Source organism: Pipra filicauda, unplaced genomic scaffold, assembly GCF_003945595.2.
Source record: "Pipra filicauda isolate LSUMZ 115617 unplaced genomic scaffold, ASM394559v2 scaffold226_size1812527_pilon, whole genome shotgun sequence".
NCBI lineage: Eukaryota > Metazoa > Chordata > Aves > Passeriformes > Pipridae > Pipra > Pipra filicauda.
The window spans coordinates 1135204-1154215 of NW_024104339.1; the positions used below are offsets into that span (position 1 = coordinate 1135204).

Genomic DNA, 19012 nt, shown 5'->3' on the forward strand with positions numbered 1-19012 from the left:
TGAAGCAGCACTTTAGCTCTGGAGGAGGTTGGTTTCAGTGTCTTCTGTCCCCCTTTAAACATGGGGGTTGTCCAGTCCTTGCACACTCATCAGGGATCACTCAAGGTACTGGAAGTGTGCATTTTTCACATCTGTGGGATCAAAGCTTAGTCTTGCAGGCGGATCATGTTCTTTCCCGCCCAATCTCAACAGCACTGCATCCTTGTCTACACAGAGATAATACTGTGAGGAAAACATGGAATTCTGCTCTGAGGAAGCTGAGAGCAAGCTGCCATAAGAGGGCTCCAGAGCCCTGTTCTTGAGTAGGATCCTTTGTGGAGTGATCTTCCCCTTTTTCTCTGTCAGTGTGTCCAAGCTGCCTTAGCAAAATCCTCTTACGCCTGCTGTAAATATTATTATTATTTTATTGCACTGCTCAGACTAGTTATGAACCTGGTCTTTTAATTTTAATCAGTACGACAAAAATGTACCGTACTACAAAAACGCCTTGAATAAAGCTTCTTTCTTTGAACAGAGGAAATTTGATTTAGTAAGACTTTTTTTTTTCCCCTTCTCCTGTTGCAACCATAACCCTATAGCAGGAGCTGTGTCAGTACAGATGCAGGGAGAGGTTCATCTGTATGCAGGGTGCTGTGTGCCCGTCTGGTAACAAACACAATGAGGCTGGGGATGGATTTGGGCAGGGGAGGGAGTTGTGTTGCCATGACAATACAAATTGCAATGGATGACTCTTCAGATAAAGGCACCACGTTTCCAAAGGAGGAAAAGCAGTGTAAAATAAGAGCAGAAAGATGCTGTGAGTTCCAGCCTTAAGAGATGCAGCTTGCTAGAAGAACATGGGGCTCTAGGTGCTAATTCTGGAACTGTTCTTCCCCTGGGGGTGTTGAGGAGCATTAAGAAGGCCAGGCAGGAGCCAGGCCTCCGCTGAGTAAGCGTTCAGCAAGTTTTCCATGCAAATATTTGGACGTGCAGTAATGAGTGCCAGTAATAGCTGAGTGCTGACTGCACCATGGGAGACACTGGGACTGTGCACTGATAGCCTGGTTACCAGTGCAGATCCAGCTGCCAGTCTGGTACAGTCAGGCACGGTGCAGATGGATAACTATTTATGTTTCTGTTGAGCCCCGAGCAGATTCCTCTGTGTTACCACTGTCTGGAGTAGTCAATGTCCCCTGGAAGCCAGAGGCAGTAAGGGTGTATTTACAGGGAAGATAGTGAAGTCCCATAGACTAGTCCTTCTGTAAGGGCTTTTTAGGAATCTCCCTGCTGATCCTGTTTAGGTGGAATGTTTCTAATCCTACTGTGAATCCCTGTGAGAAACTGGGTTTGTTTTCAGTCATGGCCAGTGTAAGATCTGTTTTCTGTTTAGACCTGGCACCTTTTTATCACACACCCCAAAGTCCACAGTAAAACGGGCTTTTTTTAACTGTCGTTCTCTCAAAACTGTTCACGAGGAGAAACTGAACTTACCCAGTTGCCTGTAATTCAAAATGTGTTATGATTCCACTGGTGTCGCAGCCAGTTGTGTCTTGTTGCTCACAAATAGACATTCCAAGGAAGGATGGGATAATTAGAAGCAATCCAGTGATTCTTGTGACTGTATAAAAATAACAGGACTTTTTCAGGATGTGTTATTTTTAGGAGCCTCGTGTCAAAAAGAGTTTGTGGGGGGTTGCATTAGAAAACAGTAAAATGAGGTGTCATACCTGATTTTTTTGTGCCTTTTTTTTATTTCCTCTGAGTAAGATGCATGAAGGTCTTGCCTCATAAAATAAATTGGCGCTGTAAGTTGTTGGGACAAGTAACACAGGCCACTGACTTGCTGGCAAGGGAACATCAGCATCAGGTTTAGCAGGGACCTGCAATCAGCTAAACAGTAGGAAGTGAAGATCTGATTTAATTAGAATGTGTTTCAAATAATACACCCAAAGAAACCTTATAGCCTGAAGCTGTGTGATACCTATCTGACCTGTTTAATTTGGTGGTTTATTGTGTCTTGGGGAGGGGGACTTTTTCCTGTCCTGTAACGAGACCCTGCTGTAAGATAGGATGTTTTTCAGGCTTCTCCTGAAAAGCTGCTCTTCCAAGGGAGAGGTTCTAGATTGGTGGCCAAAACCAAAAAGTGAAGATTTTGTGGGTTTTCTGTTACAGCATATCCTCCTTGTGCTCCTGGGAAGTCAAGCACTAGTGTTTATGTGGTAAAAAAGGGGGAAGAGGGTTGAGGGTCTCAGTGGCTGCTCACTGTGGCTGCTGGGCAGCAACTAACCTGCCACACCAAACCCTCCCACAAAGGTACCTGTCTGGAGTATGTGTTACCAGAGGCTGAGCTTATGTACCTGGAAGTGGTCTTGGATGCTCTACTAGTAGGATTTTCCCTGGAGATCAAGGGGAGACTTTTGGGAGATGCCCAGAGTAAAGCAGCTTGTCCTAAGGTCTGGTGTGGGACAGAGCAGTGTTTCCTTTGGGATAAAGGGTAAGGAGGCAGATCTTCAGTGTTGTCTGGTTCCCTTCTGGCTGGAACTCTTCTGGTTTGAGAGGCTGGTGCTGGGGAGGGGAGATGCACCAGTTGTGCATGTGGGAACCACTGTAAGGAAGAAACCTGGAGCTGCTGCAAGTACAAAGCACCGATTCTTTGACTTTCTTTAAAATGATAAAGCTCCAATTGTGTAGTTTTCTCAATAATAGCAAACTCCCCCCAAAAAAATGACAGCAAATGATGTCTTGAGATCTTAACGTGTCTTGTGAGCGTTACACTGACTTTTCTCCCCAGACACTGCTGTGCTGACATCATCTGCCCTAATAAGACCTGAAAAACAGGGTTAACTTTTACTTCTGAACTCATAATCAGGTTTGTGGTTTCCACCTAGTACTGCTGTATTGTTTGATGTGATTCTGAAAGTGAAACAAAAGTGAAATTTTCCTGTCAGCTTTTGCTGTTGATGCATCTGAAATGCAAGGGGCAGTGTGCTGATGGCACCCAACCAGCGATTTTGTTTTTCAGTGCAGGGTCATCTCACCTTCATCTTTGTGTAAGTGGGTTTAAGCATGGCTGTGGTTATTGGTGTAAAGGAAAGAGAATACTTTTTCATTAAAAAAAAAAAAAAAAAAGGAAAAGTTAACGTTCCTGATTGTATAACTTCTGACTCCTGGTATTTTTGGATTGAGCATGTCCACATTTGAGGTCAGCAATCCAGAATAATGTCTGATGGAGGAAACGCAGGGGTTTGTTAAGCAAACATAAACATGCCGTAACTAAAAGGCCAAATGCATTCCTGATGTAAATGAAATTTTCAGCCTGTTAAACATCGTTTTCTGGCAGAAGCATAAGCGGGGTTGTGCGGAAAGGTGCATATTGGGTCACCAAGGCAAAGGGTGCGTCGTGCATCTGCAGTGCCCTCCCAGAGGCTCCCGACTACCCAGGAGCCCGGGGCAGAGCTCCCTGAACGTTGCTCAACTCTGCCTGTTTGCTGCCATCTCTTTTTGTTTCCCTCCCCTTTTGTCTTCCTTCAAAATGAGACATCTGTGCTCCTCCACTGTCTGGTGTTGGTGCCCACGTGCGTCCCTGACGGAAGCGGGAGAAAAACCCTTTAATCCTTATAAGGGGGGATGGCTGTGGCCTCTGGTGTTTCCGGAGTTTTAAGGAAGTCCCCTAAGTTCCTCCTTGTTGACTCCCCTCCGAAGAAATGTGACAGATGGGTCTTTTCCTTTTATGGCCAATAACCCTGGTTTCCCTTTGCAATAAAATCCTGGGTCAGAAGTGGAAGCGAGAAGTCGGGGAGGAGGAAGGGGCTGGTCTGACCAGCTCCCAGGGGGTGGGGATGGGATTTGCGACATAGTAAATTCTAGGCTAAAATAAACCAAGTTACAACATCTACCAGGAGGTGCTGGGTTGGTTTGTTTGAGGGGTGCCATAGGTTTTTAGTTTTGTTGCTTAAGACAATTAGGAATTGTGACTCCCCTTAATTTCATGGGGAGAAGTTTATCTCGTCCAAACCCAAGGTGGTTTTCAGAGTCTGATTGACTCTGGATAGCTCTGGTTGACTCTAGGTAAGCACAGGAGGACAATACACACTTCTTTCCTACAATCACCTTCTGTCCTTTACACCAAGCAAAATGTCTTGGCCTATTACAGATGTCTTGGAATAGTTTGACCCTGAAGAGCCATTTTCTGCAGCAGTTAATGTGGTTTCTGTGCCTGGCACTTGGCACTGGTGGCACTCATTAGCTGAGAACAGGTAATATTCCTCTGGGTGGTAATTGCTGATGGTGTTGGGAAGCCAAAAGCCAGCTTTGTCAGCCAATAATGTCTTTTACAAATCATCCCTGGCTGCAAATGGTTTGATGAATTTGAACCTTAAAAGTATTTTTCTAATAAAGTCAGTCTCCTGTTTCTTGCTACAAAGTGCTTCATATCCTGTTTCACAAGGTTAATACAAATGGCTCGTTTGGCACTCGGTTTAACTGCTCCATTTTTAAGTGGTACAGCTCGTGTTTGGTTCCTGCAGAACCTGTTGGCCTGACACTTTAGTTTTGGTTCTAATGTGGCACTTCAGCTCTGAAATTAAAAGGGGGGGGAAAAAAGAGAGTAACTGGTTAGGAGAGTCTGTGGTGATGTTCCCAGGACTGTTTCGTTCCAACCACCTCTCACCACATCACGGTGTCCGGTTGCAGGTTGGGACTTCTCTTCTGGGGAAAGGCGTTTCCATTCCTTGGGGCTTGACTATGGGAAGGCCAATGGGGTTTGCTGACACAGAAAGCCTCTTCCCCAGGGTTACCAGCTGGTCAGTAGGAGCTAAACACTTCCCCACGTGCTGGGGAAGCGCTTTGGAAGTGGTTTTGAGTAGCATCCGCATATTCTTCAACCCTGTTTTAACGATGGTGTGTTTGTGATCACACCATTTTATTTTTTCCTTCCTCTCCTTGTCTTTACAATAGACATCCCGGGAAAACGAGAACAGGATCTGGAAGTGGCTCTGGGGCTGGGGAAGTGGCTGGAACTGGTCTGTTTCTAAATGTCTCACTTGTGCTGCCAGAATGGTTGATTTAATCTTTTGGTGTCCCACGCTCTGCGTTTCTGTCCATGGCTCATTCCCCTCTGAGGGTGTCATACCAATCCTTTTGGAGGACCTGCATGTATAGCATAATTTAATAATCCTCCCTTTGGATAAAGTAATCCCAAAACACCAGTCTTGATCTTTACCTGCATCCAGCCATACCAAAGCGCTCCATACTTGCAGTTCTTGTATTTTTTTCTTACTATATGAGTGAAGGAGGAGGGAGATGCTCTGTGTGCAGTAAAGGTGACCAGTGGACCCCTGTCCTGCAACAGGAGCAGCATTCCTTGGCAGCCCTGGGTGTTAAGATGGCTTTCCTTCTCCTAAACCAGCCAGGATTCTCCCCTCAAAACTGAATTGATGTCAGCAATACGCAAAATATTCTGGTTTGTTTTGCTGTTGTGGCTGGGTCATGGCAGAAATGACTGTTGTTACTTGAGGAATGGCCACTGGGTCTCAGACAGATCCCTGGAGATGAGGTGGCTTGTGCTTTTTGGGGGAATTTTGGAGGGTTTTTTTTCTGCTTTTACAGATGACAGGCTTGCAACAGCTCTGGTTTGTAGACAAGTCATGCCATGCAAATGGTTGAACAGCACGCTTAGTTAAACTCGAGTGCTCTGTGAAGCAAGGGGGGGGAGAGGGGAACAGGTCTCTGTCTGTGATCAGTGTTTGTGTGTGTAACAGAAAGGGAACTGTTCACTCTGGGGTTTCACAACTCCAAGGCTTGCAGCTCTTCCCGTCTCACTTGTGTTGTGATGGCCCTTCTGCTCAACACTGGGACCTCACAAATGTTGCAGTCATTGTTTTGGGTCTCGTTTTCGCTGCCTCTTGCCCGGTCTCACATGGCTGTGTGGAAGTGAGCTTGTCTTGCTGCATTACCAGCTGTTGTTCAGAGCTGGGCCAGGTGGAGAAGACTCCCTTTGGAGTTGCTAACGCAGTTTAGCTTCAATGTCTCCAGATCTGAGATGGTTTTTCTCTTATTCCAAAGTGTTTCCAAGCCCCACATTTTTCTGTGACTATTAAAAAAGGTGAATTGAAAGGGATTATGTGACTTAACTGAAAATTAAATTACAGATTAAGCAATTCTTCGATGTAGAAGACAAATGTGCCCTGAATTACCCTCATTTGGCAGGACATTGCAGCACTGCTGTATTAACCTGCCTGTCCTCCTGGAGGAGTTAAGGCGGCTGATCGGCTTTGGTCAAGATTAGGCTGGGCTCGGGGTCAGCAGGCACTTTGCTCTATGGTCTTGGATCTCTGGATCCCCTCTGCCCTGCTCCTTGCTGGGGCTGGTGGGTCCTTCCCAGTGTCCCTTTGCTCCCTGCAGCCTTGGGAAGGCACATTGCATCACCCAGGACCAAACAACCTTAGCAGGGCTTGAAAAACCACCCACAAACTGCAGTTTTGATGGTGGTTTTTTGCCACTTCTGCACCAAACAGAAACCCAGGCCCAGCTGGTGGCTGCTTTAGGTACGGGAGGGAATGGAAACATCACCTAAGGGCTCTGAAAGAGGAATCAGTTGCCAGCACATCTCTTTCCCTGTTTAGTTTTCAGCACTTTGTTTTATTTTGGTGTATACCCATTTACTTGATATCTTTTATTGTTATTATTGTTGTTGTTACTATTTTGAACAGGCATCTGAACAGTTTTTGTGATGCAAGAAGAAATCCAGTGCACGTCTACACTGGAGCTTTGGGGTGAGCTCTTCTATCACACTGCACTTTTCGGTGCTTTTGCCTTTTTAGAAGTTTCAGCAGCTGCTGGGCAGGCCAGGGGCTCTGGTTTCACCACTGCTTTATTTTAGCAAAGTGAATGAACCACAGATGAGTCAGTGTCACACTGGCGAAGGTGGAGGTGAGCAGTTCACAGGGCCAATTTCATTGCTCTGCTGTAAATACTGTTGCTATAAATACTGTAGTTTCAGGGCTGGCTGCTGTGTGGCTCAGTTCAGGAGTGCAAATCTGCCCTGTTTGCACAGAGCTTGTGTGGGGAGCAGCAGGTGAGAGGTGACCCTGTACCACACAGGCGCTAAAGCAAGAAATCATCTGAATTTTGAGCTTTCAAGGAGACCAGATATCAGTTTGCTTTCTATTTTCTTGATCTTTGCTCATCCCCCAACACTTTATTTATTTTTGGTTTACTCTGACCAGTTTAAAGTTAGGAACACTACCCCTCGTTTGGCTTTAATTTCCCTGGCAGAGCAAGCTGTGCTTTGCCCAGTTTCTGAGGGTGGATTTGTACCTAGACCAAAGCTAATTACCAGCATTGCTCTTGCTCAGTTCACCTTTTCCCATCCCTTGCTGGTGTTATGATGACCTGGAGTGTGAACTTTTGCTGTAGGTAGAGAGTACAGTTAAAAAGGCTTTAAATTGAAAGTGAAGTGGGTTAATGCTGCTAAATTACCATCAAAATTGCCATATTGCAGAGGCTCCTTAAAAGTGGTTTGTAGGTGTGTTACATAAACCTGGGTCTCCACGCAACTGTTGATGGAGGAGAGGACACCTGTAATAGAGCTCCTTGAGATGATCCTTTTGTGATAAAAAAAAATCTGGGAGACTGCAGGGGAACCATCAAAAACCAGGACAGATCTGGAGGAGGCTCTCTCCAGTTCCTGCCACCCAAAGCCCTGGGTAGGGATTTGTGTCTGGGGCGGGGGTGATGGGGGGATTTGTTTATCATGTGGTGGTGCAAGAGGGAAGTTTCAAAATTAACTTCAGTAATTGTTCCTCCTCTCAAGTCTCACAATGCATCGTTAGCAGGTACCTCTGCAAATAAGATACCTTGCTTTGGTTAGCCTTATTAACCTTCTTGGCATCCTTGGGTGCAACCCCTGGAGTGACCTTCCTGGACTTATCCTTTAAAAATCAAGCTGCTTGTCTTGAAATCTAAGTCTGTTCCTCTCCCAAGGTCTCTATTGTTTCCACCAGCTCCACAGATATTTAGCCTTGCTAGATTTCATCACTTGAGTTCCAGCTATTGGAAGCAGCATCCCGTTTGTGTGTGAGATTGTGTAGAGGATTACAGGGATAACCTCCTGGATCTCTGCTCAATGGGGCAGGGGAATCTGCACTGGGGGAGAGCAGGAGGGGCAGCTGCTGAGGCTTTGAACTCCTCTGCTGGTATTTAATTATTTACCTTGGCTGGGAAGGCAGTAACTGTTATCTGCAATCAGTCCAACAGATCTCAAAGCCGTGCTTGACAATTACAGATGCGTTTCCAGGAGCATGTGCCGAGTTTCTCTTAACTTTTTCCCTGGGAAGGAGCGATATGACCTCAGGTATAGTGATGGAGCCAACATCTTCAGTGTGAGGTCCCAGGCTAGATTTAACCTGTCTTTATAAAGTGGCCAAGCAGTGGTTTCCTCTACTTGCAGTGCAAGTGGATTCAGGTTGGTGGGTTACCACCTCTGGGTAGGTCACAAAGCCAATCCACTCACTAAACTTCCCAGTGAGCTGAGCTGAAGAGATGCTGTGTGTGATCCCAACCTGCTCAGCTTCTGAAAAAATGTAATTTTGGGAGGGAGAGCTTATCCTTGTGAGAAACACTTGTTCCTCAGCTCAGGGGAAGGGATCCTGCTGTGATGGATGTGTGATGCAAATACCTTTTGATGTATTCCTCACACCCCTGGAGCTTGAGAGAAAGTAGCTTTGAAACAAAGGTACTTCTTTTTAAACAACTCAAATAATGAAAAAGCCTTCGTTTTGTACAAGTTGAAATTAAATCATGATCTTTCTCAGTGAAAAGAGCTGGTTTTTTTGTACTCTGAGTGTGAGATGAGCGAGCAATTTCTTGCTAGCACCATTTCCACCTCTGACCAGCTCCAGGGTCATGCTGGTGCTGAGCAGCACTTCTTGCATGAAGCTGCAGATATTTTTGCTCCATAGGTCTCTAACCACTTCACCCAAACCAGCTGCTGATCTGGCCATTTAAAGTCAAGCTCTGGGGAGAGGAAAAGCTTGCTGTGGTTTGGTCTGTGTGTTCCAGGAACTTCTGAATTACAGATATGAGATAGTCCTACTGACTTAGGCAAGAGGTGGGAGTTACCACATATTTCTGGTTGTCTGATTTGAACACAAATGATCCAAAACTTCGTGGGAACCAGCCTGCCAGCACTTTTCTGAAAGGAAAAGGGCACTGAGTATCCCCAGTTGTTAGAGATGGGGAGGGAGTACAATATGCTGAATTTAACAAGAGCAGGCAAAATGAGTTCCTTGGACTCATAATGTTTGGTAAGGGGGCTTGATATAAAAGCTCTAACCAACCTTTTTAAAGGTTGGACTCTGATCTTGGAGGTCTTTTCCAACCTTAATGATTCTATTTTATGGTTCTCGGTGGTGATGGATAAAAATGCATATTTTCTTTATCAAGCTTTTAACTCTCAGTCACTCTTAGGTCTCTGTTTTTACACCCTGGAGCGTTTTTACAGCCTAGTCTTGTGCCTCTGCTTTATTTCTCCTGGCAACCTCTCCCCTCGCAGAACAAACCGTGCTCAGGAGAGGAAACCTCAGTTTTTCCCGGGTTTCTCTTGGCTGCTGCCTCCTCCTCCTCCTCCTGCCCGTCCCTGTGGTGTGAGCGGCCGCCGCTGAGCGGCAGCGCTGCCCGGGGAACAGCCGAGCTCCCGGGGGAGCAGCAAACACACCCACTGGCACCACAGGCACCCTCCCAGCCCCTTGCTCCTCACCCCATCACCCATCCAAGGCACGGCGTTCATTTCTCCACACTGCCTGGATTTTGTGTGTTTGGGGTTGGTACCTGCCGGCAGCTCTGGGACCACAATATTCCAACCGGAATATTGGTGCTGGAAGGAGCTCTCTCTGCACTGGGGTCCCACCTCCCCATGCTGGGTGTTCGTACCTCCCTAAAGAGGGGTCTCTCACCCAAACGGATTGTCTTGGGCTGGATTACAGTCTCTTTATCCCAGCTTAACATGTAGGAAATCCCAGAAACAGCCCTGAAGGAGTGTGTTCACGAGAGCTTATCCATGCTTAAAGGTTGTATTCATTTAGCTACTTTTGCATCCATTTTTAGTTAAGGTCTGTGCAGCTTTGTGGGCAGCGAGACCTTGTGGGGAGGAAGGCTGTGTGGTTCTTGGTTTTCCCATTAACTCATCTGGTTGGGAATCGCAGCTCTTTAATTAAACGAGCGCAGTACGGAGTGGCCCTGAGGTGCTGTTCTGAGACACTTGCATTCACATCTGCTTTTGGGTAAAACTGGGCCTGTTTGAGGTTGGCCTGTGCTATTGTGTGTCCGAGAGCAGGAGGAAGCAGCGAATCAATCACTAGGGCTCCGTCCTAACGTTTCACAGGGCGTTTCACCTCCCTCCCAGCAAACATCCCCATGTGTGCAACCGGCAGAGACCACTGGAGTGAGCACCTCGCCCTTCCTGGGGGATGCAGGGAATCGCAGCAGCAGCACAAGGATTTAATTAACCAACATATGGAAAGCTGAGGGAAGCGCTGGACCCGGCTCAGAGCCACCACTGGGAGCGGAGGGCGGTGCCGACAGCCGGGTCCATCGCCTGTTGTTGTTTAAGTTGAGCTTCCCCCACCCCCTTTGCGTTTTGCTCAGTCAGTAAATGGCTTCGTGTAAACTCCTACGGCACAGGCGGGAATGCCGTGGGCAGTCGGGCTGGGATCCGTGCGTATCATCTGATGTTTCTGTCCATGTGGCATTTGTTTGGGTTGCAATCGGGAAAAGCTGCTGCATCTACAGTTGCCAGCAGTGCATACAACAGCCTGACTGTGGCCAAGAGGGCGTGGAGACTGGCAGGAGAAGTTGATTCCTTGGAGTTTGGGGTTTTTTTTCACCTCCTGATCTGTGGGCTGGACCTTGGAGAGGTCCATTTTTAGTTGATGATAGATTGGAAGAAAAAAAGCTTAGGCTGTGCTGAAAACTGTAGCATCCATTGGAAGTGCTGAGGAAGGAAGGTGGTAGGTTTTGCATAAAACACTTCCTTGCTACCACTTTTAGGTGCTGGGACAACTGACAAGGGCATTTAAGGGTTGTGGTGCTAAAAGCCAAGTGGCCACCCTTAGCCAGGCTGGCCCTGAGCACAGAAACACTGCTGACCCTGGGAACAAAGGATCCTCCTGAACCCAAACATGTTTGTGCTAATCCTGGCTGCTTCCTGGCAGCCAGGGGGGAGGAAGCAGAGCCACTACCCCCAACAGATGTACAGTGAGGAGATTACAGGGTGCGATTAAACACCCTCTCCATCACATCCTCCCCTCCTCGGCCGGCGCATTAATGGGCTGTCCCAGGCTGCCTGCCAAGCTCAGGCAGATGTAACAGGCAGCAAATACTTAATCTCCCGTATCCGTGCCTGGTTTGGAGCTGTTTCCCAATGCCAAGGCTTCTGCAAACTTCCCTCGTGGGGAAGCTGGGAGCTGGGTTGGCTGTCCCTGCCTGCGAGGAGTGGCATGGGGGAAGGCAGAGAACACATGGAATTCTCACCGTCCAGAAATGATGCATTTAGCTGAAGTGCTGTTAAAACTAAAACTCAGGTACCCCTACATGAATACAGTAGAGTGCCAGAAAAGGAACCAAGTGCCAGAAAAGTTGGGAAGGATCTTTATTTTGGTGGACTGACCTGCTTTTTGTCTGCTACACTTTGGAGTAGATTTCAGGGCTGGGAAGGACTTGTTCCCTCTTTGTGTGGGTTTAGGTGGTGCCTGATATTGCTGTAGCCAGTCTTAGTGCCAAGTGCTGCTCTTCCCATAGAAATAATCTAGACTGGATGCAAAAAATCAGCTATACTACTGTGTGTTTAGGTTAATTAATATGGTAATGGCAGAGTATGTTCCATTATCAAACAAAAAAATGATTCTAAAATACAAGCACCCATTGTGGAAATTGTAGAGTTCGGAATTGTCATCGTGTGAGATGTGCAAAACCCTCATCAGTCAAGTGGGTTGGATTTGACTCAGTAAAAATTAATCAAAGTCACTTTTCTTGGGTGAGGGCTGTGGCCTCAGTTCTGGCACTGGAGCAGTTGCCATGGGCTCCCTCCCAGTTCTGTGTGAAGGGGTCCAACATGAGCTCCTGTAACCACCAACAATGTGCCATTGTCTTGGGTAAAGAGAAAAGTTCGATCAGGTTCTGCTAATGACACGTGAATGGTCCATATTCCCCTGCCTGTGTTCTGGAGAGGACGTGACACGGTCAGAGGCAGCACCAGGTGACACACGGGAGTCTGGAAGCCACAGGAACATCCCCTGCACGGGGTGCACTGGCACAGGCAGAGCTGCCTGTGGGTTTGCAGCTCCTCGAGGACAACACGGCTTGGGAGGGATCCCAGAAATGTGCACAGCTGTGATGGACCCGCTGTGCTGCAGTCACACGGAGAACCGGATACCTCCTGTCGTGCCATCCCAGGAATCTCCATGGCCGTGCACAGAAATGCCTTTTCCTGAGTGCAGGAGACAACTGTTTGGCAAACAACAGCAGCCTGGGCTCCAGGGAGAACGTTGTTTCCAGTAGCTGCCAGGCTGGAGGCAGTAAGAAGAGGCAAGGGGAATGACTCGGGACGAAGGTCTAAGCGGCACCATCTGCTTCAGAAGGGCATAGTTTCTAATTCGGCAGCAGAGGAGGCTCCTGGAGTTAAGTAATTGGGAATAGCAGGCTCCTGGCTGGAAAGTGTGCCAACCCTCCTGGCAAAAAGCTGTTAAATCTCTGTTGCTGGCGTGTGAAAGCAGTTCTGTGTAACACGGCTCCAAAGGCTGTTTTTAACCCTTGGTGTACGTAAAAAACCACCATGAGGCACTTTTGATCTTGGAATGGCATGTGGCCAGGTGTTGGGAATAAAGGGGGAAGGTGGGTCCTCATCGAGGTATGTGAGCAGCTCCAAGTCTGATCCTCCAATGCTTCCAACAGCCAGATGTGGGCTGCCAAAAATGCACACAAAATGGTGCCTGTTTTAACAGCTTTAGCAGGAAAATACAGGGGTGTGATGAATGATTCATGAGGATCAGTAGAACCAAGGTATTTACTGCCCCTTAAAACCAGGGCTTGCCTGCCAAAGAGTGCATTTGCAAGGTGAGTGATCACAAAATCCTCTACTGAGCTTTTGGGACACCCAGTCATACACTTGGCTCTGCTCTTGCTCCAGCCCTTACCCCGCAGTCTGCAAACATGTCCAGCTCAGCAGCCAGGACGAGGAGCCTTTCATTCTCCAGATGAAAGCACGAGCTGTTGGGCATCTCCCAGCGAGCACAGATACAAACAAGTCCACATTTCACACTCCCCCCTCCTGGGGTGGCTTCCTTGGAAGCTTTGGCCTTCATCCTGTTTGTCTGATTCGCGATCAAAAGAGCGTTGCTGCCTACGTGTGTCTTGAAGCAGTTCCTTCTATCGTGTCTCATATAAACGTCCAATTTCTTCATTAAAATAAAATTAAGGCAATGCAATCAAATAAGATCTGTCTCTGCAGTCGTCGTCTTTTGCTGATAGTGAGACCAGGGCTGGGAAAAGCTCTTTTAGGACCTTCTTTGGTGTGCAGGGGAAGAGGATGCTGCACAGCCATATGGGTTTTCCTGCCAGGGGGAAAGTTGGATCTGAGAGCCTGAGCCCCAGCCATCCTGGAGATGAAACAGTTGGATTGTAAAACATGTATTTTTTTCAAGTTTGATCTGGATGTTTTTTAATCCTCCTCAAATTAAAGGAAAAATCTCTTGTTTGGCCCAAAACAAAATTATGTTTTCTTTGGCTAGCCAGCCAAAAAATCAGCTCTGTCCCCAGTGTTGGTCCAAGCTCCCATGCCAGTTGTGCCTCCACAGCAGTCCTGCTCCATGCAGCTTTACCAATCCTATATTAGTACCTCGTTGCTTAAGAGTTTGTGAGAACAAGAGAGCTCAGTCACTTGTATAGTTCAGCTATTCTGGTTAAATTTGTAAATATTTGTTCATACTTCATCTCTGTTTTATGGATGTTTTTCCGTGTTCTGCCTTTCTAAGCTGTTTAATCATGTAAACTGCTTTAACTTTATTTTGTGAGGTTTTACAAAACATTTTTTTAATATATGTATATATTTGCTTTTATGGCTGGTGAAGCACAGTTTTTGATGCAGCTGCAAGGTTTCCATCGCCTACAGAACTAAAAGCCCTTTATATGAAGGAGGTTCTTGGTCAGGAAACAGATGAACTTGATGTACTTTAGGCACCACATTTTCACCTCTGCAGTCTCCTGTGGGATATAACCAGTGAACCTGGTAGCTGTCCCAAGAGTTTTAGGTGAACTAGGATTTATGGATTAATTTTGTATCCATTTTCTTGTGCCTTGTCCCTTGCCTCCAATTATTTATGGACTTTGGTCTTCAGCAGAGGACAGACCTGCAGACCTCTGTACCATACTACCAGCCCCATCCTCAGCTGAGAACCTGCAGCTTGGTGGGGGAAGAGATGGGAATTCTTCCAGTTCCTGGTGCTGTTGGTGGTGTGCTGGGTCTTTTCTTCCCTTAATGTTTGTTATCCTCCTCAGGAAACGTGCCGGAAGTGCCAGGGGCTGTGGAAGGAGCACATGAACCTCACCTGTGAGCAGCTGGCTGAGAAGGATGACATCAAATACAGGACATCCATGTAAGTGAACTCCATAACCAGGGAAAAACAGGAGTGTGGATGAACCGGTAATCAGAGTACACTGGGCAATGGTGTGGAGGGGGTGAGACCCCCCACTGCCCTCGTGACCCTCAATTTCTGCTGACTGTCACTGCCTTCCACCAGAGGGGTCCTGGGGATGTCAGAGCTGAGGGGTCAGACGGCTCCCAGGATGGGATTTCTGTCTGTGAAAGATACTTGGCAGCAGATCCAGCTGGTAATTTGAGAATGTGGGAAAGTTGTCACCAGCCCAGCCTGCTCCTCTGGCTGTCCCGGTGTCTCCAGGCTGGCACCTGGTCCTGCTTGGAGGTGAGAAACCCCCATTAGCATTGCTGGGGGGAGAAGGGAGTCGGATTGAGTCACAGTAAGTCGTTATTACCCTTTGAAAATCTGGAGTGGAGACCTGCACTGTTTGCTCAGCTGCTGCTTTGTGAGAGAGGATGTGTTTTCTTACAGAACCTTGTCCCTGTTTCTAACCAGTTTGTAGGAATTGTTACAGAAGGGAGTCACATTTTGAAATGGGCAGGTGTCAATTCCGAGTGTTTCCGTGAATTCTTTTCAGTTTAATTTCTCTTGTTGCTACAATAAATGACAAAATCCTCTGCCTTTAGGAAATAAGGGAAGGTTCATCCATGGAGTTACACGTCTGGTGCAGCCACGTGGGGCTTGCCCACATTGCCTAATCCTTTCCTCTGATTTAGTGTGTCTGGTCTGAGTTGAGGTTTTGAATGGGATTTGAATGACTGTTGCTTGCTCATCCCTCAGTCCCTAATTCAGAATAAAATCTTTACAGATTTGATAGCACTTCTTTTCTCTGCCACTCCTTTCCCTGTAAGAAAGAGGGGTGAGAGGGAGGAGGAATGAGTTGTCCCTAATAAGGAGAAAAAAAATAGAGGTTTCAAAACCTTTAGCAGAATGTTGCTGTGCATAGATGAGTCTACTGTCTGATACAATAAAAACTTCCTTTTGAAGCCCTGCATAAGGAAAGGGAAGCACAGCTGGAGTTCAGGCCAAACTTCCTGCCTTGCTCAAAGTTTCCAAAAAAAAAATCTGCATCGACAGCATCCTGTTGAGTAGAGGAGGGAAGAGCAGCTGCAGCTTGGAGGAAAGTCAGTCTCAAGTTGGTTTTTTTGTCTCTATTCTTAGCACATCTCCAAATGCCCAAGTGCAGGTCATGCTGGGTATAACTGTGTGGGAGCTTTGGGTGGCTGCAAAGCAGGGAGGTTCCCACCTCACCACTCCCTACTCCTCTGGTTGTGCTGCTGGAGCAGTTTGTGGGGCTGTGATCCTCAAAAATACCTCACTGCCATCTCCCAAGTAGCTGGGTGGAGATGCCTGGCTAAGGATGATCCTTCCCCACTGCCAGGCCAGCACAGAACTGTGCTTCCCTCCATGAAAACACACTGTCTTTGCTCTTCTGTCATCAAATCTCACTTCTAGGTTGTGAATTAAAGCGTAACGTGATCTCCAGCGGTTAGGAAATTGGCCCTTAGGATGATAATTTATATTCTTAAGTCTTTTAATTAAATGACCGAGGCTTTCTTCCATTTCTGTGCCAAAATAGTATTGCTGCGAGCTGAGCCTGTGCTGGAGCGTGTGTCGCTGCCAGAGTGTCCCTTGGGAACAGGGACTGGTCTTTTGTCCTGGATTCCCACTTGTGCTCTGTTTAGAATGAACCCATCTCTTAAACCTAAAACAGCAATTTTCCAATTTTCTGGAAAATCTTAGGAGAATTTTAGGAGAAGAGGGAAAGCCAAGACTATGGGGAAAGATGTGACTATTTTTCACTTCCTGATTTAAATTTAACAAAAAAACCAAATAAATCTGGAGCGTAGCAGCCAGGCTTGGAAAAGAATGTATGGTCGTGGCAACTTGTAGCCAGAGCAACATAAAACCAGCTAGAGGTGACAGCCAAGGGTTTGCTTTTCCTGAACTTTATCTCCCTGGCTGTATTTCTCTGCAGCCAAGTCAAGCATCCACGTGCCCTTTGGCCCTTGAACTTGCCGCTCCAATTCCTCCCAAGCCAGAGCCTGGTGCTTTGGCTCTCATGGAAACCAGGATCAGGGCTGCAGCATGCAGCTAGTGATTGACTTTTTTTTCACTTATTTTGTTCTTGAGTTGTCGTGGGCTGGCTCCAAGTGGAGCTGAGCCCGGACCTCTTTGGAACAGCGGTGGAGTGTGGGGATAGTGTAGGAGGAAAGAGGAGGGGGCTAAAGCATCGCTGGGGCAGTGTAACAGTAGTTGTACCACAGGCTGGTGAGTCAAACACCCCTTTGGTAACTCTTCTCCCTCCTCCTGCAGAGAAGAGAAGATGACAGCTGCCCGGATTAGGAAATGCCACAAGTGTGGGACCGGCCTGATTAAGTCCGAGGGCTGCAACCGCATGTCGTGCCGCTGCGGCGCCCAGATGTGCTACCTCTGCCGGGCTGCCATCAACGGCTACGACCACTTCTGCCAGCACCCCCGCTCCCCCGGGGCGCCCTGCCAGGACTGTGCCAAGTGCTCCCTCTGGACAGATCCCACAGTAAGTAACAAAAGGGTTTTGTGAATGATTCTCACCCCAGTTTCAATCACCGTTGCGCGCCGGCACATTGAAATACGCACCTTCCACTGGGGAGAACAGCTGGTTTTAGCCAGCTCAACTTTTTTCCCTTCCCAAGGCCAGCTAAAAACCACACTGTCCTGCATCAGCACAGGGTCACATCTGACCACAGCTTGGAAGGAGCTTGTGTCGCTTTAGGTAAAACAGCTTCTGTCAGATGAGGGCTGGAAGTGCTCTGAGCACTGTTTGGGGGAGCGAGGCTTGTGGAAAGAGCTGGTGGGGAGCTGCTGGCTCCAGGCACAATAGCTGGCATTGGGATTATTGGGACTCATTCCTACTTTTGCAGCTGAGATGGTGTTGGCATGGCTTGGCATCTGGAGGGAAAGGGAATTGTGGTTTTGGTGCCCAGATCATCTGACTGCTGGTTCTGAGTCCCATCATAGAGATGGACCCGTTGGAAAGCTGTCTGGGAGCCTGGAGTTGTAGTTGAGTCTGTTCTCAGGGCTGTTGTGAACAGCTGCAAAGGGAGAGCTGAAGCATGGAGAGAGCTGTGAGGGAAGCTGTAGTAACTTAATACAGCTCATAGCTGTGACAGACATGGGAAAACTTGCTGCAGCATCTCTGTAAATAGAGGTCTTCAATACCAGAAATCTAGAAGGAATGTTGGTAGGAGCAGGAGTTGAATTTCCTGATTTCAGCAAAGCTGTAGAGCAAAAATGTGGATCTGCCTTCCCTGGGCTTGTCTGAGCTTCCTTTTTCCCAGTGTTTCTTTGTCTCGGGCTTCTGTAGCTTTCCAGGCTGCTCCCAGCCCCCCTCTCTGCAGGGGATGTGCACAGTCCTGTGTCTGCATGGAGCCAAGGAAAAGCCACTCTAAATCCTTCCCTTCTACCTGCAGGCTCTTGGGGATCTCCCAGCATGTCTCAACCAGCGTAAACTTCCTAGTCCCCTGCTTGCCTGCTTTTATTCCCTGCATTATCCTGTCAGCGTGAGCTGTTAAACCAACACAGACACCTCCTTCCAGGCACCCCTCTAGCGTTTCCAACACCTGGTTACGTGCTTCTGGGATTCCTGTCCCACTGCTCCCCGTTTTCCACCAGGATGCGAATCCAGGGTTCGGCAGCGCTGTCATCCGTTGTTCCCGTCAGGCTGGTGATTGTGCTGGGTGATGGCATTTGTTCAGAGCCAGAGAAAACATGAGGCCCCTCAAAAAGCTCGTACTGTACTTTCAAATAAATAAATAAATAAGCAGCACAAAGAGGCCACTGTCACCAGGCCCTTTCCAGCTCTCTAATTAACCGATGTTGTGGCAAAGAAAAATTTCCTGCTGTCAGCACAGGGCTGGCACTGCTTGCCCTTGTATTTTTGTATTATTTTTTGGATGACAGAGCGCTGGTGGGCTGGGGAGGTGAAGTTGGGTGACTGTCCTTGCTGCAGTGCAAAGAGTAACGCGAGACTCAACTGCTGGCTTGAAGCTGAAATGGTGGTGGGTACCTGTGTGTGTTTTTCTCCTTCATAAGGGGCTTAGTGACACCATCCCAGCCCTTCCTGGGTGATCTGTGCTCTCATATGGGATGTGAAAACAGGAGTTATCCTGGTGGGTCTGAAGAGGAGAAAGGAATTGGAGGATTTGAAAGAGCAAAAGACCATTGCATCAGCACTGTCCTGTCCATTGTCAGGGATGATGTCCACCTGTGAAGGATCTGGTTTGGGTCTCGCTCCCTATTATTTACAGCAAAATTCAGGTTTCTTTAAAATGGGGAACCCTTGTTCTTTTCCACATGTTTAATGTTTTCCGAGCCTGAAATGATTCTTGTGAAAGTATAAG

General features: G+C 47.5%; 1 protein-coding gene across 13 annotated transcripts in view; it reads left to right on the forward strand.

The window, feature by feature from the left end:
- Positions 1–19012, forward strand: part of RNF216 (ring finger protein 216) — a 77174-nt gene that overhangs the window by 47819 nt on the left and 10343 nt on the right. For all 13 annotated transcript variants that reach the window (XM_027713222.2, XM_027713209.2, XM_027713215.2 and 10 more), the window contains 2 exons: positions 14530–14627; positions 16947–17169. In XM_027713222.2, the coding sequence (XP_027569023.2) occupies positions 14530–14627; positions 16947–17169 (321 nt within the window). The remainder of the gene's footprint in view (positions 1–14529; positions 14628–16946; positions 17170–19012) is intronic.